The sequence below is a fragment of the Leptodactylus fuscus genome, chromosome 4 (genome assembly GCF_031893055.1).
Source record: "Leptodactylus fuscus isolate aLepFus1 chromosome 4, aLepFus1.hap2, whole genome shotgun sequence".
Lineage (NCBI taxonomy): Eukaryota > Metazoa > Chordata > Amphibia > Anura > Leptodactylidae > Leptodactylus > Leptodactylus fuscus.
The window spans coordinates 172,007,281-172,026,466 of record NC_134268.1 but is presented as its reverse complement, the minus strand read 5'-3'; the positions used below and the strand labels follow the sequence as shown (position 1 = coordinate 172,026,466).

The window sequence follows — 19,186 nt, the reverse complement described above, 5'->3', positions numbered from 1 at the left end:
CATGCTTCACTTTAATACTGGAAGGCAACTATTGCATAACATAATGATTTGCAATGCCTGAAAATATCTACACGCTTGAGAAATATATGATTAATAAATCTCCACCCTGCATTACTTGTCTAAACATATTACATCTGCTATTGGAAAAGAGGAGAGGTGAAAATTTTAGCCAAATACTGAACTAATGGAATTCAGTATTATAGTCACAGCATGAAATGTATCGACTCCTTGCCAACTTGTAATTTTTGCTTTAGCTAATAAAATAAATCTATTGTTTTACCTAGAAATTCCCTTCAGTAATAGTCAGAAGTAACACATTATAATTAAGGGCTTTAACTTGTCACAAAGTTTTATTAATGTTAAAACAATATTTTGCTTAATTTAGTCACTTATTGTGAGATTAACATTACCTGATCTTGGCGCGAGACAGGCATTCTTATCTCTGGTCCTGGTGCCTGCAAATTGTGTATATTAAAGGGGTTGTCCCATCTCTAGGATCCTATCCATACTGGTAGATTATGTAAATTGAACTTATTCCTCTCATTGTTTACACAGCATTGCTATAACCATGGTACTGTGAGATAGGACAGGAGACGACACTCAGCTCTTCCGCAGGACAATCAGTTCAGCTAATTGCAGTTTGCTGATAAAGCTGAGTCTGTTATCTCTCTATGTAAACACACAGATAGCACTGAGTATGTTCTCTACAAGCATGTTTATATTATTTGACCTGCATAAGTACTGTGATTCTTCAGTGTTCTGTTCAGCAAGTGGAGGGGGGAGAAATACAGGAATTGAGGAGACAACAGGCAAACTGCTAAAATAATGAGATGGGAAAACCCCTTTAATGAAGCTTCTACCATTTACTATATCCATTTTCCTCTGTAATCCAGATGCTTTAAATGTAGCAACTTGAATCTAACAGTATGCTGCAGGATGTTGTCGCCAATCAAAAGCCAGTGAAAGCAATTGAAAAAGTCAAGTTATAGAGGGCTGCAACTGTTTACTTGTATTATTCTCCAGTGTAACTGTCCGACATCTGTACATGTCAGCTATCTAGAATTGTAGAGTGTCTATCATTCAAGGTAATACAAGTTATACTGTATACCATATGAGTAACTGGCAGATGAAACAGTGCTGATTTTAAAAATAAATACACCCACCGACATGTTTCACCTAATGCAAGTGTCCTCAAGGGTGAAAGGGGTGCCCTAAGAACACCTTGTATTAGGTACAACATGCTGAGGGGGGTATTTACTTTTAAAATCAGCACTTGCTCATATGGTATTTGGAGGTACTACAGACACTCCATTAGAGTCCATTACTTGAATTCAGCTAGCTATGTATAAGCTATATACCAGTGGTTTATAACTAGCATATAGGAGTCCACTACTAGAATTCAGCTAACTGTAGACTCTTCCAGATCTTTAAGGTTTTTCACTTTTTACAAATGCTATTAATATAGTTTAATATTGAGAAACCTATAGCTATTAACTGCTTACACTCTATTTAGAATAAATTAGATAATAGTGTTTATACTGTTGTGTGGCCAATTTAGGCCCATTTCATGGCACTGAAGGAACATTGCTAGTATTTTAACTGGTTATCTACTTTTTTAATTTTGAGGATTATAAATATTAAGTTTTATGATTTCACATTATCTATCATGGATAAGAATTTCTGTTACTTACCAAACGGCAAATTTAGAAAAGGTAGGAGGCTAGACTTTTTCTTTTTTGTCCTTTCATTGTCAACAAGGTCAATAATCTCTGTGACAAGCAGTTTGCATAGAAAGTTAAGAGTGGGATACAATCACTTCTAAAGCTGTCAGCATAGATTAACCCTTAAATAATACTACGGGCAAAATTACACTTGAATGAGTCAATAGCTTTAGGCTGGCTGCCCTATTGATCTGTATGGAAAATCAGTAAAAAGCAAGTTTGAAAGTGATCTGAAATGTCCTCATTGTCATTACAACTTCTTGTTAACAATAAATGCAACACTAGGGGAACTGAATGCTGATACTTTGTATAATTCTAGTACCAAAACAAATTGTAGTTTTTAATAGAAAGAGCCATTAAAAGAATAGTTTCTTTGGAGTAAAAACAATTCTTTACAGTAAAATTCCAGTAAAAATAGTTGTATTATCATGACATAGATAGAGATGAGCGAGTAGTATTCGATTGAGTAGGTATTCGATGGAATACTACAGTATTCGAAATACTCATACTCGATCGAGTACCACTCGCTATTCGAATGGAAAAGTTCGATGCAGAACCAGCATTGATTGGCCGAATGCTATACAGTCGGTTAGTCAACGCTGGTTCTTCTCCTACCTTTAGAAGTCTTCTCTGTGCAGCTTCCCGCTGCGTCTTCCGGCTCTGAATTCACTCTGCCAGGAATCGGGCCTGGGCAGAGCCGACTGCGCATGTCTGCTTGTAGTGCAGGCATGCGCAGTCGGCTCTGCCCAGGTCCGATGCCTGGCAGAGTGAATTCAGAGCCGGAAGACGCCACGGGGATGCTGCAAGGAGAAGACTTCTCGGAGGATCCAGCCCGACCCTCACTCATGGACTTGGTAAGTATAATTTGATTGAATGTTGCCTACCCCTGAAACGAGCATTTTCCCCCCATAGACTATAATAGGGTTCGATATTCGATTCGAGTAGTCGAATATTGATGGGCTACTCGAAACGAATATCGAATCTCGAACATTTTACTGTTCGCTCATCTCTAGACATAGAAGGTTGGCTTTCTCTATCACTTCTAAAAAGTAACGAAGCATCAAAGCAGGGACCACTTTACACTCCACAACACCCTGATCCCATTATCTCTCTGGTCCGACTAAAACAATATTACAGACGTGTTCAATCTTACATTTCCTTAAATTTAGTCAAATAATTGTAACATCTCTGCCTGTTCGGGTCACTGCACCACCCTCTGCTCGCATGCTGCGGCGCAGGAGGCGTGTGCAGTTTGAGAATCTACTCAAAGTTTTTAGTTGCACTGTGTGAACACGGCTCTAGTCCTTAATTGGATTTGCACCACACCCGTCTTCTGCCAAGGTTGCCTCTGTCCATTAAGTGGTTAATCTGGCCTTGCCCTGTGATTGACAGCTGCCTTTCTGTGAACTCCATGGGCGGGTTCTTCCTCCCTATTTAGCCTTGGTTCCCATTCACACCAGTGCTTGTTATTGCCATGCGCATACCTGCTCTGACTGTTGCTGTTTTTGCTTATACTGTTATACTTGACCTTTGGCTTTTCTCATTGACTATTCTCTTGACTCCGATTTGGCACTGCATCGCTCTCTTGTTACCGAACCCTGGCTAGCTGACCTCCCTTTGTTGTTGTTCGTCTTGTCTGCGTTTTGTGTTTCACATATTCAGGGAGGGATTGTCCTCGTGGTTGTCGCCTATTACCTAGGATAGGGCCTGGCAATAGGAAGGGAAAGCGGGGGGCTTCAGCTTAGGGCTCACTGTCTCTTGTGCCCCTCCCAGGGTTTAACAGTTCTGGGAATTGCTGTCTTAGCAATTCCCTTACAATAATCCAATTTTTTTGGAAACTAATTTCATAGAACAGTCTCAATAAACCCTTTACAGGCCACAATACACATCTGAACGATGTTGAATACTACACACATATCTGGTCAAGTTCAAACAAAAAGACAGGTAAGGAAGGACATACCATGGGGCGCCTCAGTGTTTTATATCTAAAACAGAACCTAAAATGTGGATCTATTAGGCTATATTTACACCTGTGTTGTGAAAGTTTAAGATGCATCAGTTGTTGTGGTAAAATGAGTAACCCTTTCTGATACTGAATTGTCTATTTTTAACATTTGTACTTGTTTGACCACCACCCATTGGGGTTAAATTGCAATCTTCAAAAACTATACTGTGATACTGTAATGAATTGGTTGAAATTATTAACCAAATTGGAGACCGGGTAAGTGTGAACACATCTGTATATTCATTTGCCGACACCTAGTTACATGATATCTTTAACTTTTTATAGGCTCTTTCTAATATTTTTTAACAACTTTTTATAGCAAATGAATTGCAATGATTGACTTGTGTCTGAATAAGTCAAAGTTCTGAAGCTGATGCGAGAGCCAAGACCTTGTTACATTTAGTAATTTAGTAGGTCACATTGTTATTAAGCATTGTACAATTGCTAGAACTTGGTGGAATCCTTAATACTGTATGTATTCAACAACAGTCACTTTAATCAAGTATACAAATACAACTCTGAACAGCTGCCAGATAACTAACTGAAGGAAAATCACAGTCACATATAGCATAATACATTTATCATAAAGTATAATCCTATAGGGACTGGTCCAAAACTGTAGATAAGGAGCATTTTGGCATCTGATGCTACCCAGCCATTTGTCTGGAGAATTCTTTTACCAAATCACTGGATGAAAGGTAACTTTTATTCTTCTCTACCTTATGGCAAACATCAAATAACCAAATTTTCCAAACAAAATAAAGATCCTTAATATTTTTAATTTTGCCTTAAATGAGTTGTGCACCAAAGATACTATCCTCTATCTATAAGGCATACGTGTCATAACAATAGCAGTCTGACCACTAGGACCTCCAGTGGTCAGGAGAATGAAACCACAAATCCCCCTCTATACTCTATGTGAATTAAGCACTGGTGCACTTGCGTTACCATCATCATCCCAGCAGCCCCATAGTAAATTAAGCACTGCTACATAAGCACCCTAGTGCTGCATTCACATGGAGCACAGAGGTACAATGGCTGGGGGTCTCAGTAGTTGGAGTCCTAGTAATCTGACACATATCCCCATTCTGTGGATAGATATCTTTGGGTATATGACGTTTTTTTACATTACTATCGTGGTGCTGTACTCTGTCTATTGTCCCAATACTTCTTTCTGCCACTTTTTCAAAGTGCATACTTTTCCCAGTAAATACAGTACATTGCCAACATATTTTTCTGTAGAATTTGATATGCAAATGCACAGCTTGTCCACCGCAGCAAAGATGTGCCTGGTTTTATATTTCGTATAATTACCACAAGCCAAGAGAATGTATGCATAAGCAATAGGCATTAAATAATGGGTAGCTTAGCAAACATCCCCTTCTTCGATATTCATATACCTGCTTGGGCTCTGGATCACATCTGCTCAGACATCGCTGACTACCATCCCTAATGTCAGAACGCATCCGTACATGATTATGACAAAATATAAATATGCATAATGCTTTTTAGTTGGAATTCATCAATCAATAAACAAATCTCATTTTCATATGTTATGCATAGAATCTCCCTTTGTATGATGTTTGGATATAGAAATATAACTTTTAGTGTTGTGGTTTTCCTACTAGACTAAAGACTAGCTCATAACTTGTTATTGCAATGATATCTTCCCTATAGGATATAAAAGTGGGATACAGATGTATAACTAAGTTAAGGAACAGCAGCTTCCCGATGTTCAGTAGAACTTAGATGTGGCAAAAATAACTCTGTTAAAGTTAACTAAACGATTTTCTTATTTAGTGTTATTAGCAGATAATTAATGGAACTGGAATTTTTTACGCAGTTGCTAGTCTGGGATCGGAGCCATGTGAACTAGAGGAAAGGTGACCACACATGAGACAATTTGTCCCTAATCTAATACATTTCCTAAATCAAATGTAGGGTGGGAAATATGGCTCCTCTTAAATTACATCAAATCAAATTAAATTGAAATCTATTTTCAGGCCATAAAGAAGTAAATGTTAATTCTTCCTTGTGCAGTAGAATGTTTTTCATTCAGAATTCACAGAGTTAGGCAGGAATTTTCGCTTTTTCTCATGTGTACTGAGATTAACAGTAAGTTTCTTGACTTTTAAACTTAAAGCATTCACACAATGTAACGCTGCGCTCATTATGATCGTAAAATGACGTTCAGAATAAGCGCGTAAAAAGCAGCTCCTATTGACTTGAACGGGAGCCGGCATATGTGCGCTCCCCATTGAAATCAATGGGAGGCTTTTTTCCCTATGCTTTCAATGTATTACTCAAGGACGTATTTGTGCGCACTTTAACCGATCTCCTCCCTACCACATGGTCCTGTACCTTGAGGGTATCCTGTGCTGAATTTAGCTCACTGTCAGTTTTGCACATATGTGCTTCAGTACCAGGGATATCAGTGCCATTAGTTTTGGTACCGATATCATTGCACTGATATAAGACCTGGCCTCACAGCTCAGTATTACCAATGAATGGTGAGGAATACTTCCTGAGGTTACTCTTCTTTAAACTTTTACTGTGAAGGAGGGCATTCAACACTGCCCAGATATGACACTAAACTGTGAAGTTAGCCATTCTGACAGTGCAGTGATAGCGATACCAAAACTAACATCACCAATACCTCTGGCATTGGGGCACATAAGCGAAAAAAGTGACAGTGATCTGAATTCATTTTCACAGCATTATATAACATGGAACACCTTAAAGGATATGAAATGTTTTCTTTAAAAGTTCAAAAAGTTTTTATAGGTCAGCTTTAAAGGTGCAGGGCACTGTGGATGATAACATTAAACAAGATCACATACACACAGATTTACTCAATAACAACCAACCATATGTTTTTCACTGATACCACTACAAAAAAACAAAACAAAACAAAAAAAATATACCCGTGCAAAGCCGAGTCCATCTGCTAGTATACTTATATATAAAGTTAATCCATGGCCATGTGTGTGATAGACACAGGTGCATTACTCTTAAAATCTTTGAAAATGTTTAAAGTTTAGGAAACTCTCTCAAACAGACTTAAGCTGCTGTAAATGTTTGTTATTAGAGATGAGCGAACAGTGTTCTATCGAACACATGTTCGATCGGATATCAGGGTGTTCGCCATGTTCGAATCGAATACCACGTGGTAAAGTGCGCCAAAATTCGATTCCCCTCCCACCTTCCCTGGCGCCTTTTTTGCACCAATAACAGCGCAGGGGAGGTGGGACAGGAACTACGACACTGGGGGCATTGAAAAAAATTGGAAAAAGTCATTGGCTGCCGAAATCAGGTGACCTCCATTTTAGACGAATAGTGGATTTCAAATCCGGGTCATATGAGAATGTGAACTTTGTGACTATGAGACAGGGATAGCTGTACAGGCAGGGATAGCTAGGGATAACCTTTATTTAGGGGGGAATGTTATTAAAAATAACTTTTTGGGGCTCTATCGGGTGTGTAATTGTGATTTTTGTGAGATAAACTTTTTCCCATAGGGATGCATTGGCCAGCGCTGATTGGCCGAATTCCGTACTCTGGCCAATCAGTGCTGGCCAATGCATTCTATTAGCTTGATGAAGCAGAGTGTGCACAAGGGTTCAAGCGCACCCTCGGCTCTGATGTAGCAGAGCCGAGGCTGCACAAGGGTTCAAGCGCACCCTCGGCTCTGATGTAGGAGAGCCGAGGGTGCACTTGAACCCTTGTGCACCCTCAGCTCTGCTACATCAGAGCCGAGGGTGCGCTTGAACCCTTGTGCACACTCTGCTTCATCAAGCTAATAGAATGCATTGGCCAGCGCTGATTGGCCAATGTATTCTATTAGCCTGATGAAGTAGAGCTGAATGTGTGTGCTAAGCACACACATTCAGCTCTACTTCATCGGGCTAATAGAATGCATTGGCCAGCGCTGATTGGCCAGAGTACGGAACTCGACCAATCAGCGCTGGCTCTGCTGGAGGAGGCGGAGTCTAAGATCGCTCCACACCAGTCTCCATTCAGGTCCGACCTTAGACTCCGCCTCCTCCGGCAGAGCCAGCGCTGATTGGCCGAAGGCTGGCCAATGCATTCCTATGCGAATGCAGAGACTTAGCAGTGCTGAGTCAGTTTTGCTCAACTACACATCTGATGCACACTCGGCACTGCTACATCAGATGTAGCAATCTGATGTAGCAGAGCCGAGGGTGCACTAGAACCCCTGTGCAAACTCAGTTCACGCTAATAGAATGCATTGGCCAGCGCTGATTGGCCAATGCATTCTATTAGCCCGATGAAGTAGAGCTGAATGTGTGTGCTAAGCACACACATTCAGCACTGCTTCATCACGCCAATACAATGCATTAGCCAGTGCTGATTGGCCAGAGTACGGAATTCGGCCAATCAGCGCTGGCTCTGCTGGAGGAGGCGGAGTCTAAGGTCGGACCTGAATGGAGACTGGTGTGGAGCGATCTTAGACTCCGCCTCCTCCAGCAGAGCCAGCGCTGATTGGTCGAGTTCCGTACTCTGGCCAATCAGCGCTGGCCAATGCATTCTATTAGCCCGATGAAGTAGAGCTGAATGTGTGTGCTTAGCACACACATTCAGCTCTACTTCATCAGGCTAATAGAATACATTGGCCAATCAGCGCTGGCCAATGCATTCTATTAGCTTGATGAAGCAGAGTGTGCACAAGGGTTCAAGCGCACCCTCGGCTCTGATGTAGCAGAGCCGAGGCTGCACAAGGGTTCAAGTGCACCCTCGGCTCTCCTACATCAGAGCCGAGGGTGCGCTTGAACCCTTGTGCAGCCTCGGCTCTGCTACATCAGAGCCGAGGGTGCGCTTGAACCCTTGTGCACACTCTGCTTCATCAAGCTAATAGAATGCATTGGCCAGCACTGATTGGCCAGAGTACGGAATTCGGCCAATCAGCGCTGGCCAATGCATTCTATTAGCCCGATGAAGTAGAGCTGAATGTGTGTGCTAAGCACACACATTCAGCACTGCTTCATCACGCCAATACAATGCATTAGCCAGTGCTGATTGGCCAGAGTACGGAATTCGGCCAATCAGCGCTGGCTCTGCTGGAGGAGGCGGAGTCTAAGATCGCTCCACACCAGTCTCCATTCAGGTCCGACCTTAGACTCCGCCTCCTCCAGCAGAGCCAGCGCTGATTGGCCGAATTCCGTACTCTGGCCAATCAGCACTGGCTAATGCATTGTATTGGCTTGATGAAGCAGTGCTGAATGTGTGTGCTTAGCACACACATTCAGCTCTACTTCATCGGGCTAATAGAATGCATTGGCCAATCAGCGCTGGCCAATGCATTCTATTAGCGTGAACTGAGTTTGCACAGGGGTTCTAGTGCACCCTCGGCTCTGCTACATCAGATTGCTACATCTGATGTAGCAGTGCCGAGTGTGCATCAGATGTGTAGTTGAGCAAAACTGACTCAGCACTGCTAAGTCTGCATTCGCATAGGAATGCATTGGCCAGCCTTCGGCCAATCAGCGCTGGCTCTGCCGGAGGAGGCGGAGTCTAAGGTCGGACCTGAATGGAGACTGGTGTGGAGCGATCTTAGACTCCGCCTCCTCCAGCAGAGCCAGCGCTGATTGGCCGAATTCCGTACTCTGGCCAATCAGCACTGGCTAATGCATTGTATTGGCTTGATGAAGCAGTGCTGAATGTGTGTGCTTAGCACACACATTCAGCTCTACTTCATCGGGCTAATAGAATGCATTGGCCAATCAGCGCTGGCCAATGCATTTCTATGGGGAAAAGTTAGCTTGCGAAAATCGCAAACTGACAGGGATTTCCATGAAATAAAGTGACTTTTATGCCCCCAGACATGCTTCCCCTGCTGTCCCAGTGTCATTCCAGGGTGTTGGTATCATTTCCTGGGGTGTCATAGTGGACTTGGTGACCCTCCAGACACGAATTTGGGTTTCCCCCTTAACGAGTTTATGTTCCCCATAGACTATAATGGGGTTCGAAACCCATTCGAACACTCGAACAGTGAGCGGCTGTTCGAATCGAATTTCGAACCTCGAACATTTTAGTGTTCGCTCATCTCTAGAAGCCACACTTCGACTCAGGAGAGTCACGAAGACCACTATGACACTCCAGGAAATGATGCCAAAACCCTGGAATGCAACTGGGACAGCAGGGGAAGCATGCCTGAGGGAATCTAACAAGCCCAAGTACCTGTATTACACCACTATGTCGTCGAGATCCCTGTCAGCTTTGATATGCGGGAGCTGACTTTTTCCCATAGGAATGCATTGACCAGCGTTGATTGGCCGAATGCCATACAGAGAACAGCACCAGTGTGAATGTGAGCCAAGACTAAATAGGGGAGGATTGCCTCATGCTTGCTGGCTTCTCTTGCTTCTCTTGTATTCTTATCCTTGATCTCTGGCTTTCCCTACTGACTATTCTTTTGGACTCCGATTTGGCACTGCATTGCTCAACTGTTACCGAATCCTGGCTAGCTGACCTCCCTTTGTTGTTGTTTGTCTTGTCTGCGTTTTGTGTATCACATATATAGGAAGGGACCGTCTTCGAGTTGCCGCCTATTACGTAGGATAGGCCCTGGCTATAGGAAGGGAAAGCGGGGGGCTTCAGCTTAGGGCTCACTGCCCCTTGTGCCCCTTCCTCCAGGGTTCTCCAGCAGCTTCTGGGGAATTTTCATCTAGCAATTCCCTACCATACACTCAATTTTATCAACTATTGAATCCTATAACATCACAGATTAAGAATCATATATCAAAAGCATTATCCATTGATGACTCAATGAAGTGAAGTCTCAGGTCACCATTATAAAGCCATATGGGTACTAGATCTCAATGTGTTAAAAATAAAAGTAGGAGAGAGACTGAACAAGTGTCAGACCTGGATAAGTAGATGTTGTCAATACTAGATTAGTAACCTATAGTCTAAGTCAGTTTAGTTTTCAACATTTACATTTTGAGTGGTAAGCGGGGAAAAGAATTGTTTCTAAATGGCAGTATTACCATGGCAACAGCAAATTACTGTGCAAGTAGTATGTTCAGAAAGGTTTATGCTTTCCATAAATTCCATTATTACTGATACTACTTTAATCATTGCCCATGTATAGATGAAGAATTATCTCTTTTTTTGCATTCGTAAGATTCCCACATATTGAAATATGTTCTTGTGCTGGCTGATAATGAAGGGTTGTATACGCTGGTATTAGAAATGACAGTGTTTGTTTTAGGACAGCGCAGTCTCTGAGCCCTCATACTAAGATGAAGCAAGGGAAACATCTGCAAATAATTAGAAATAGATACTATTTGCTGAATGGGTTCCTCTATTTACATAGTCTTATGTAATTTATTAATTTAGAGACGGAATACATTAAGCAGACCACAATCACAAAGCAGCAGAAGCAACGGCAGAAGGATCTATTTGTAAGCATTCGTGAGTTCTGGAGGGATTTCAGAAAGTAATGATTTTAGGGGAAAAAAAATATACTTGTTTTGCAAATTAAGTCTTTTAGGATGGCGTCCAAAGGAAAAAACTAACTTTTGTAAACCTTGGCTGTTGGACGTGTAACACGGCAGGGCTGTTTGTTCTGTCACTCACCAGATATATATATATATATATATATATATATATATATATATATATATATATATATATATATATATATATAGCTACAGGGGGTGCAAGGGTAGTGATAACATCTGTGACTTAGTGCCTGAGGGGGCGCAAATGTCCCAGAATCACATAAGACACTGGTTATATAGAAGTTGGTAGGTTGAAACATGTTAAAGATTATAGATAGGAAAATTTTCAAAACTTCGATTTGGCAGCTCCGCTGAATTTTCCGATATGATTTGATCCAAACTAATGTGTGGCGAATCGCATCAAAATAGCTATTTCCTGGCAGCAGAGAGCCCGTAGAGTGGTTTAGAACATTGTGACTTTGTAATGGTTTTTAGTGATGTCCCTCTAGGGGACCTGAACCAGCGGTGCACTGATCCCTGGTTCAGCACTATAAACTGCAGACACATAGACTGACATCCTCATTTATGGGCGGGATCAACCAGGTACTGGGGTCTTCTAGCTGCCCAGGGTCACTGACCAGACCCTGGGCTGCAGAAGATTCATATTGGCACCCCCCCCCCCCCCTCTGCCAAGGGGGACATGCAGCATGACAGAACTGCTTGGATGCCGTGGTCATGATTGACAGTGTCATCCAAGGGGCTAAAACACCCAATCGGAACTGTGCTCCCACTGGTGGTTATGGAGCCGCCAGTTACAGCTAATACCAGCTCTTGATGCCATGGGTGAATGCAAAGAGGTTAAGGGCTGTGACATCACAGGGCTGGTTGGCTGCTGAATGAATGCACACATGGCATTGTGAGTGATCCCGTGTTCCCATTTTTTTATTTCTATTGTGTTACATGGACAACCATAGTAAATTATTATTGACTGTTTTCAAATTTAGATACTGTTACACTAAGCAGCAATGGAGATCTGACACAAATATTCTACTGTAATGCATTGCAATGCTAAACTGTATTAGAGTATCTAATTTTACACTGAAATATACTATATTGCACAGACTGCAACTTATAGGAATTTGCAAAAATATTGTACATACACTATGGTGTATACTATGCAATGCTATTTTATGCATATACACTGTCCATAACTTTATTCTACCACATGTGTAGCAGTCACCAATGTTCTTTGCAATTTCATTCATTGGCGCAATACAAACGTCTACTTGGCAGCAGCTAAACCTGCTTATTACATTACACTATACTGTATTGCATTATACTACTGTTACTCTACTATCTTGTTTTATGCAGTACTAATATACATTGTATGGTACTAAACTATACTGTACCATACCATATTTAACTGTACCATACTGTAGTATAGAGTACTGTATATTGTACTATAAGATAATATGCTATACAAAGAAACAATACTAAGTTACTTTGTTGTTTTTGAAACTTTTTCTGTCTTGTTAATGGTGCATCTTAGATGGAATCTTGAGGAAGATTGATAAACAGCTTTTTCTCCATTGGTTTTTCCATATTCCTGACTTTTTGACCCAATGTACAGTGGTGATATGGCAGTGGGTTGTAATTGGGCTACCTGCTTACATTCTGAGTTGTCCCTATAAACAATATGTCATTACTTAGGCCTGTATACATGCATCAGGGGAGCCAAACAGCAGAGAGAAACAATGCACATAGTTATAATGCATCCCTACTGTATTTCATAGTTGGAAAATGGCTCCCATAAGTGTGCCAGGGGCCCTTACCATGCCTCCATATGTCTTCTATTTTATATGGAGGTCTATGAAAGTACCTTTTGTTGGATACAAAGAAAGTAATGATATTCTTGAACAGATGCTATATGTATAGAACTTCTCTATAAGCAATGCTATACGTGTGGCACCTTACTTGAAATGTACAGTTGAACTCTGAGCATGAAACATATGTATATTAAGAAATCTTTTTGTAACATTTTGAACACATTCTAAATTTTCTGGACACCCTGTAAGATTTTGTTTTGTACTTGAAAATATTGTTTACAAAACTGCCTTGTGTGATCAAGGCCTAATTCTAATGGGTCTGCTGATCTGCTCATTGATGGCTGACTTTTGTTAACTCTTATTGAAAAGACCATTAAAGTAAATGTTCCCTTAACTAAATGTATGCTTTAGACTTGTAATAAATTCATATATATATATATATATATATATATATATATATATATACACTGTGTATATATAATATATATACACACTCACATATATATATATATATATATATATATATATATATATATATATATATATATATATGTGTGTGTGTGTGTGTGTGTGTATAGGAAGTTATTTATACCAAGCACCTAAAGACATTGCAAACAAACAACCTTGGATTTATCCTCTGTCAGATAGAAAATAACTTCATGATTGGTGGAGGCCCATCCACTAGGACCCCACTGATCCCAAAAATTGAGATCTGATTCTCCCATGCTGTTTGAGTTTCAGACTGAGTATGAGCCCAGCTGCTTCAGTATTGTCTATGGGAGCTCCTTCAGATTGCCAAGCTCTGTACTCAGCTATGTCTGCACCTCCCATAGAGAATGAATGGAGTGGCAGAGCACATGCATAGCCTACTGGTCCATCTGTACAGGTGAACCAGACACGCATTCTCAGGATTAGTGGGGTCCCTGCATTTAGACCACTGATCATGAAATTATCCCTTATACTATGGATAGGGGCTAGCTTCAAAACTTAGTACAACTCTTTTATATGAAAACTCCAAAATCAACATTTTTAAAGTTAGAATCCTTATAAAATGGTGAGATTGTGAGTAGAGATGAGCGAACACTGTTCGGATCAGCCGTTCCGAACAGCACGCTCCCATAGAAATGAGTGGAAGCACCTGGCACGTACAATTTTCCGGCGGACGGTTGCCGTGCCAGGTGCTTCCATTCATTTCTATGGGAGTGAGCTGTTCGGAACGGCTGATCCGAACAGTGTTCGCTCATCTCTAATTGTGAGTACTTTACAAATTCTAGAAGCTAATCTGAAATTATTTTCTATTTTTTTAGCAGTCAAAGAGGTTGTCTTTTCTGTGAGGTTCAAAGTCCCAAAGAAAATGTTACTTTTCATAGAAACAAGATATTCAATATTTTTTTTATATATTTTTGGTATTCCATGCAATTATCCTTACCACACATTTAATATGATACTTTTGAAAATAAATATGGATGGCAGAAAAGCAATAAAATAAAAGTTGTCTTGATGGTCAATTTCTGCTTTGATGCTTAAAATACATGCATCTATAGAGCGATTGGTCAAATAAAAACATAAAATGGACGGTAATGTCATATGATACATATGTGCCGTGCATGCATCAATTCATCTAATTGACATCTTTTGTTTTGATGTAATATATTTAGGCATACCGGTCAGGCCACCCATGCTATTCAATTGTATTATAAACTATGACAAAGACTGGTGCAGAGTGGAGGTATGTGTACTTTGGATGACTTAGCTGGGCATTATCATGTGAAAACACTGGGTCCAATATGGCAACTTATAGTCGAAATTCATAACAATTTCTGACCAGTGTAGATTTCAATTCCTACCCATGGGTTCTCCTTAAATATACCAGAAAAAAAGACTCCTATCGACTTCAATGGGTTCCGTTTTCCGCACGGAACCACATTGAAGTCAATGGGAACCTTTTTCCCTTTGATTTCAATGGGTTCCGTGAGGAAAATGGAACCCATTGAAGTCAATAGGAGTCTTTTTTTCAGCGCTGATTCTTAGCCGAGTTATTATGCCAGAATCAGCGCCACTTTACTCCATGTGAATGGACCCTTAATAAGAGGCCACAGTCTCTTAATAATTCTGCCATATGTCATCCCAGGGGAGGAATGGATTAAAAATGGAAATGCCAGTCTTAATATATTGTATCAGTATACTGTTCACATGGCGAGGACCCCTAGATGAAGCCTTTGACTCCTACTACACAAGCCACATAGAGTTGATGGCTTTCTCTACATACTATAGTATATAGTATAGTAAATGCTGCCATCGTTTGTGAGTGGGGAAAGCAAGACTTATTTTATGAGTCCTAATAGAATTTAAAGGGATCCTATCATACAAAGGTTTTTTTTTCTGAGTAACACGTTGGAATAGCCTTAAGAAAGGCTATTCTTCTCCTACCTTCCATTATCTTCTCCGTGTCTCTGTTCACCTAAAATCACGGTTTTTGTTGGTATGTAAATGAGTTCTCTTGCAACACTGGGGATGGGCCCCAGCGCTCAAACAGCACTGGGGGCATTCTCAATGCTGCAAGAGAACTCTCTCTAGCGCCACCTCCATTTTCGTCAGCAACTGCGTCTTCACCTTCTTCTTCCAGCTGGGTCAAAATTAAATGCAGGCGCAAGTTGGCTCTGCCAGCAGGGCTTGGCAGTACGCTTCTGTAGTTCTATGGAGTATAGAGCATGCAGCGCATGCTCGTGTAAGCGGCCACAAAAAAAATGTCCACCCGCATGTGAAGTCGACTCTGTCTGAGCCCTGCTGGCAGAGCCAACTTGCGCATGTGTTTAATTTTGACCCAGCCGGAAGAAGAAGGTGAAGACGCCGTGGCTGATGAAGATGGAGGTGGCGCTGGAGAGAGTTCTCTCACAGCATTGTGGACGCCCCCAGTGCTGTTTAAGTGCTGGAGCCCGCCCCCAGTTCTGCGAGAGAACTCATTTGCATACTGACAAAAACCAGGATTTTAGGTGAACGGCGGCAAGGAGAAGACAACGAAAGGTAGAAGAAGAACAACCTTTCTTAAAGCTATTCTGACGTGTTACTCAGAAAAAAAAAGTTTGTATGATAGGATCCCTTTAACCCCTTCCCGCCGATGGCATTTTTTGATTTTCGTTTTTCGATTTTGACTCCCCTCCTTCTAAACCCCATAACTTTTTTATTTCTCCGCTCCCAGAAACATATGAGGTCTTAATTTTTGCGGGACAATTTTTTCTTCATGATGCTACCATTAATTATTCTATATAATGTACTGGGAAGCAGGAAAAAAATTCAGAATGGGGTGGATTTGAAGAAAAAATGTATTTCTGCGACTTTCTTACGGGCTTTGGTTTTACGGCGTTCACTGTGCAGCCAAAATGACATGTCCCCTATATTCTGTGTTTCAGTACGGTTCCAGGGATACCAAATTTATATGGTTTTATTTACATTTTGACCCCTAAAAAAAATTCCAAAACTGTGTTAAAAATTTTTTTTTCTAAAAGTCGCCATATTCCGACGGCCGTAATGTTTTTATACATAGGTGTACGGGGATGCATAGGGCTTCTTTTTTGCGGGGCCGGGTGTACTTTTTAGTTCTACCATTTTCGGGAAATGTTATTGCTTTGATCACTTTTTATTCAAATTTTTATCAGAATTAAAACAGTGAAAAAACGGCGGTTTGGCACTTTTGACTATTTTTCCTGCTACGGCGTTTACCAAACAGGAAAAATATTTGTATAGATTTGTAGAGCGGGCGATTTCGGACGCGGGGATACCTAACATGTATATGTTTCACAGTTTTTAACTGTTTTTATATCTGTTCTAGGGAAAGGGGGGTGATTTGAACTTTTAATACTTTTTATATTTTTTTATATTTTTTTTTTACTTTTTTTTTATTTATTTTTTTGCATTTATTAGACCCCCTAGGGGTGTTGAACCCCAGGGGGTCTGATCACTAATGCAATGCATTACAATGCTAATGCATTGCAATGCATTGCAAAAAAGCATAATCTCTTTTGCAGGCTGTATACACCAGCCTGCAAAAGAGAGAATTTGCAGACCGGCTGGGAGCCTTTAACAAGGCTCCCGGCTGTCATGGCAATGGGGGGTCGGCCCTGGAGCATGCTCCAGGAGCCGGCGATCCCTGCCATGCGCCGCTGGGAAAATGGCGCCTCCGGCGCCTTTGACAGCAGCGCCGGAGGCATTAGAGCCGGTTGTCTACTGCTTAAAGCAGTAGACACCCGGCGGCTATGACGGCCGCCCGGCTCCCGGGCGGTCGCCATAGTTACAGACCCGACACGCACTGTGTCGGGAAGGGGTTAAAGAGAACTTAGTAAGTAATCTTATCCCCTTTTTTAAGAACCATAGGTTGTGTCGTGTCTTTGCTATTCCTCCATTAAAAATATGATACAATTCCATAATTGGTTGTTACTAATTGGGGGGTGTTCTTACACTCTGGCACTGTTCAGTATTAGATTGCGAAGGGAAACTCCACTTGTGGTTTTATTCAGTTGTCAATTTATTCATTAATTTCTAGAATGATTAATAGAGGATTGGCACCGCACTGAGACATGATAATAGATGCTACCAGGATTGTCATCTCATGGGGCCCCTTTTGGAAAAAAAACAGAAGCTTTTCCACAACATCGGGCCTTAGGCTAAGTCCCCGTGTAGCGGAAAAGTGTAAAAGCGCTGCAGAAAAAAACACATTGGAAACTACTCATGGTTTTTCCCGCAGCACTTGTCACAGAAAGTGGACTTTCTGCTTCAATTATACCTATAGGGAAACCACCAGGCTTTCTGTAGGGATAATTGACATGCTGTGGTTTTCAAAATCAGTTTTGGAAATCGTGGTATTTCCATTGCACAAATTTTTTCTATGGGATGGGATTCGCTAATATCCAATCCACTTTGCAGGACTGTAAAATTCTATGTTTTTGCTGCAGCATTTATGCCATGTGGGCCCTAGCCTTAAACAGGCAAACACTGAATCCTATTACCTGTTTACGCTGGGTTCACATCAGCGCCTGAACTCCGTTTTCAGGTTTCCGTCTCCTGCACCTGTTTTGTGCAGGAAACAGAAACCTGCAGAACGGATTACGGGCGCAGATGTGAACGAGCCCTTACTCATGATCTCATGATGTTTCTCCCTGTATTCCCTGCTGGTTTGCATACGTGACCTGACAGATCACTGTTAATATTGTTACATAAATTGTCATCTTAGAAATATAAGAAACAGTAAAACAAATTACAGCAGAGAATGGTGTGAACATGATGAAAGAAATGTGAATAAATATAACAGGCATATAACCAGGAAAATAGTTAAACAGTCAAAGAGAGATTATTGCTTAACCTGTTTTCTCAGAGTTGCCATTGATGGTATTAGTAGGGATGGAAGTGAAGATAGTCTTTGCGTTGTCCTTGGTAGCAACAGATTTCTGCTTAATTTTCATGGCTTCCAGTGCTTTGAGCTTCTTGGCATGTTTAGTGCCTTTGTAGTGGGCCGCAGCCTGGCTCTACAAAGGAGAACAAAATGAACCATGCAATCAGGCTCATTTCTAAACTTGCAAATGCTGTATTGTTACAAATACAGACACACTTTCAATAAAGGGTACCATGCAATATTTATACAGTAGACCAAACAATTCTGTACATTGTATAGTTATCAGTTCTACCTCCTTTATAAAGCGGTGAGTTATTTGTTAGACTGTTAATTTATAGAATTTTTTTTAAAAAATTGTTTTTAATACAATGTATAATTTAGTACTATGTAACTACTGTAGATAACTAACATACTGTATAAAATAGACTGCAACTAGGTTAAAGAAAAACATATATAAGATTGGTTCTCATAATACTATTTCATTGTGTGAATCAATCACCTCTGAGATTTACTAACAGATAGAAGCTAGAGGGGTAGTTGTATTGTGCCCTGCTGCTTTGTATACATGTGTATTTGTATGTAAAGAAAGCCTTACATCTACTGATGATATTTCACAATCTGTCATAAACTACATTCTATGATCATTACATTTATGGGACTTAAATGTTTGGGGCCAATTGAAGAGAAGTTGGGAAACATCCAGGACTACTACCTCCCTTTTGTATCTTAGTTTCCAGCAGATCTGTCCTTATTTCGAACCATGAGTCCAGCAACAAGTAGGACAC

General features: G+C 40.9%; 1 protein-coding gene across 2 annotated transcripts in view; it reads right to left on the bottom strand.

Annotated features, from left to right (window-relative positions):
- Positions 1-19,186, bottom strand: part of ZNF385D (zinc finger protein 385D) — a 246,336-nt gene that overhangs the window by 29,885 nt on the left and 197,265 nt on the right. For both annotated transcript variants that reach the window (XM_075271384.1, XM_075271385.1), the window contains one exon: positions 18,372-18,534. In XM_075271384.1, the coding sequence (XP_075127485.1) occupies positions 18,372-18,534 (163 nt within the window). The remainder of the gene's footprint in view (positions 1-18,371; positions 18,535-19,186) is intronic.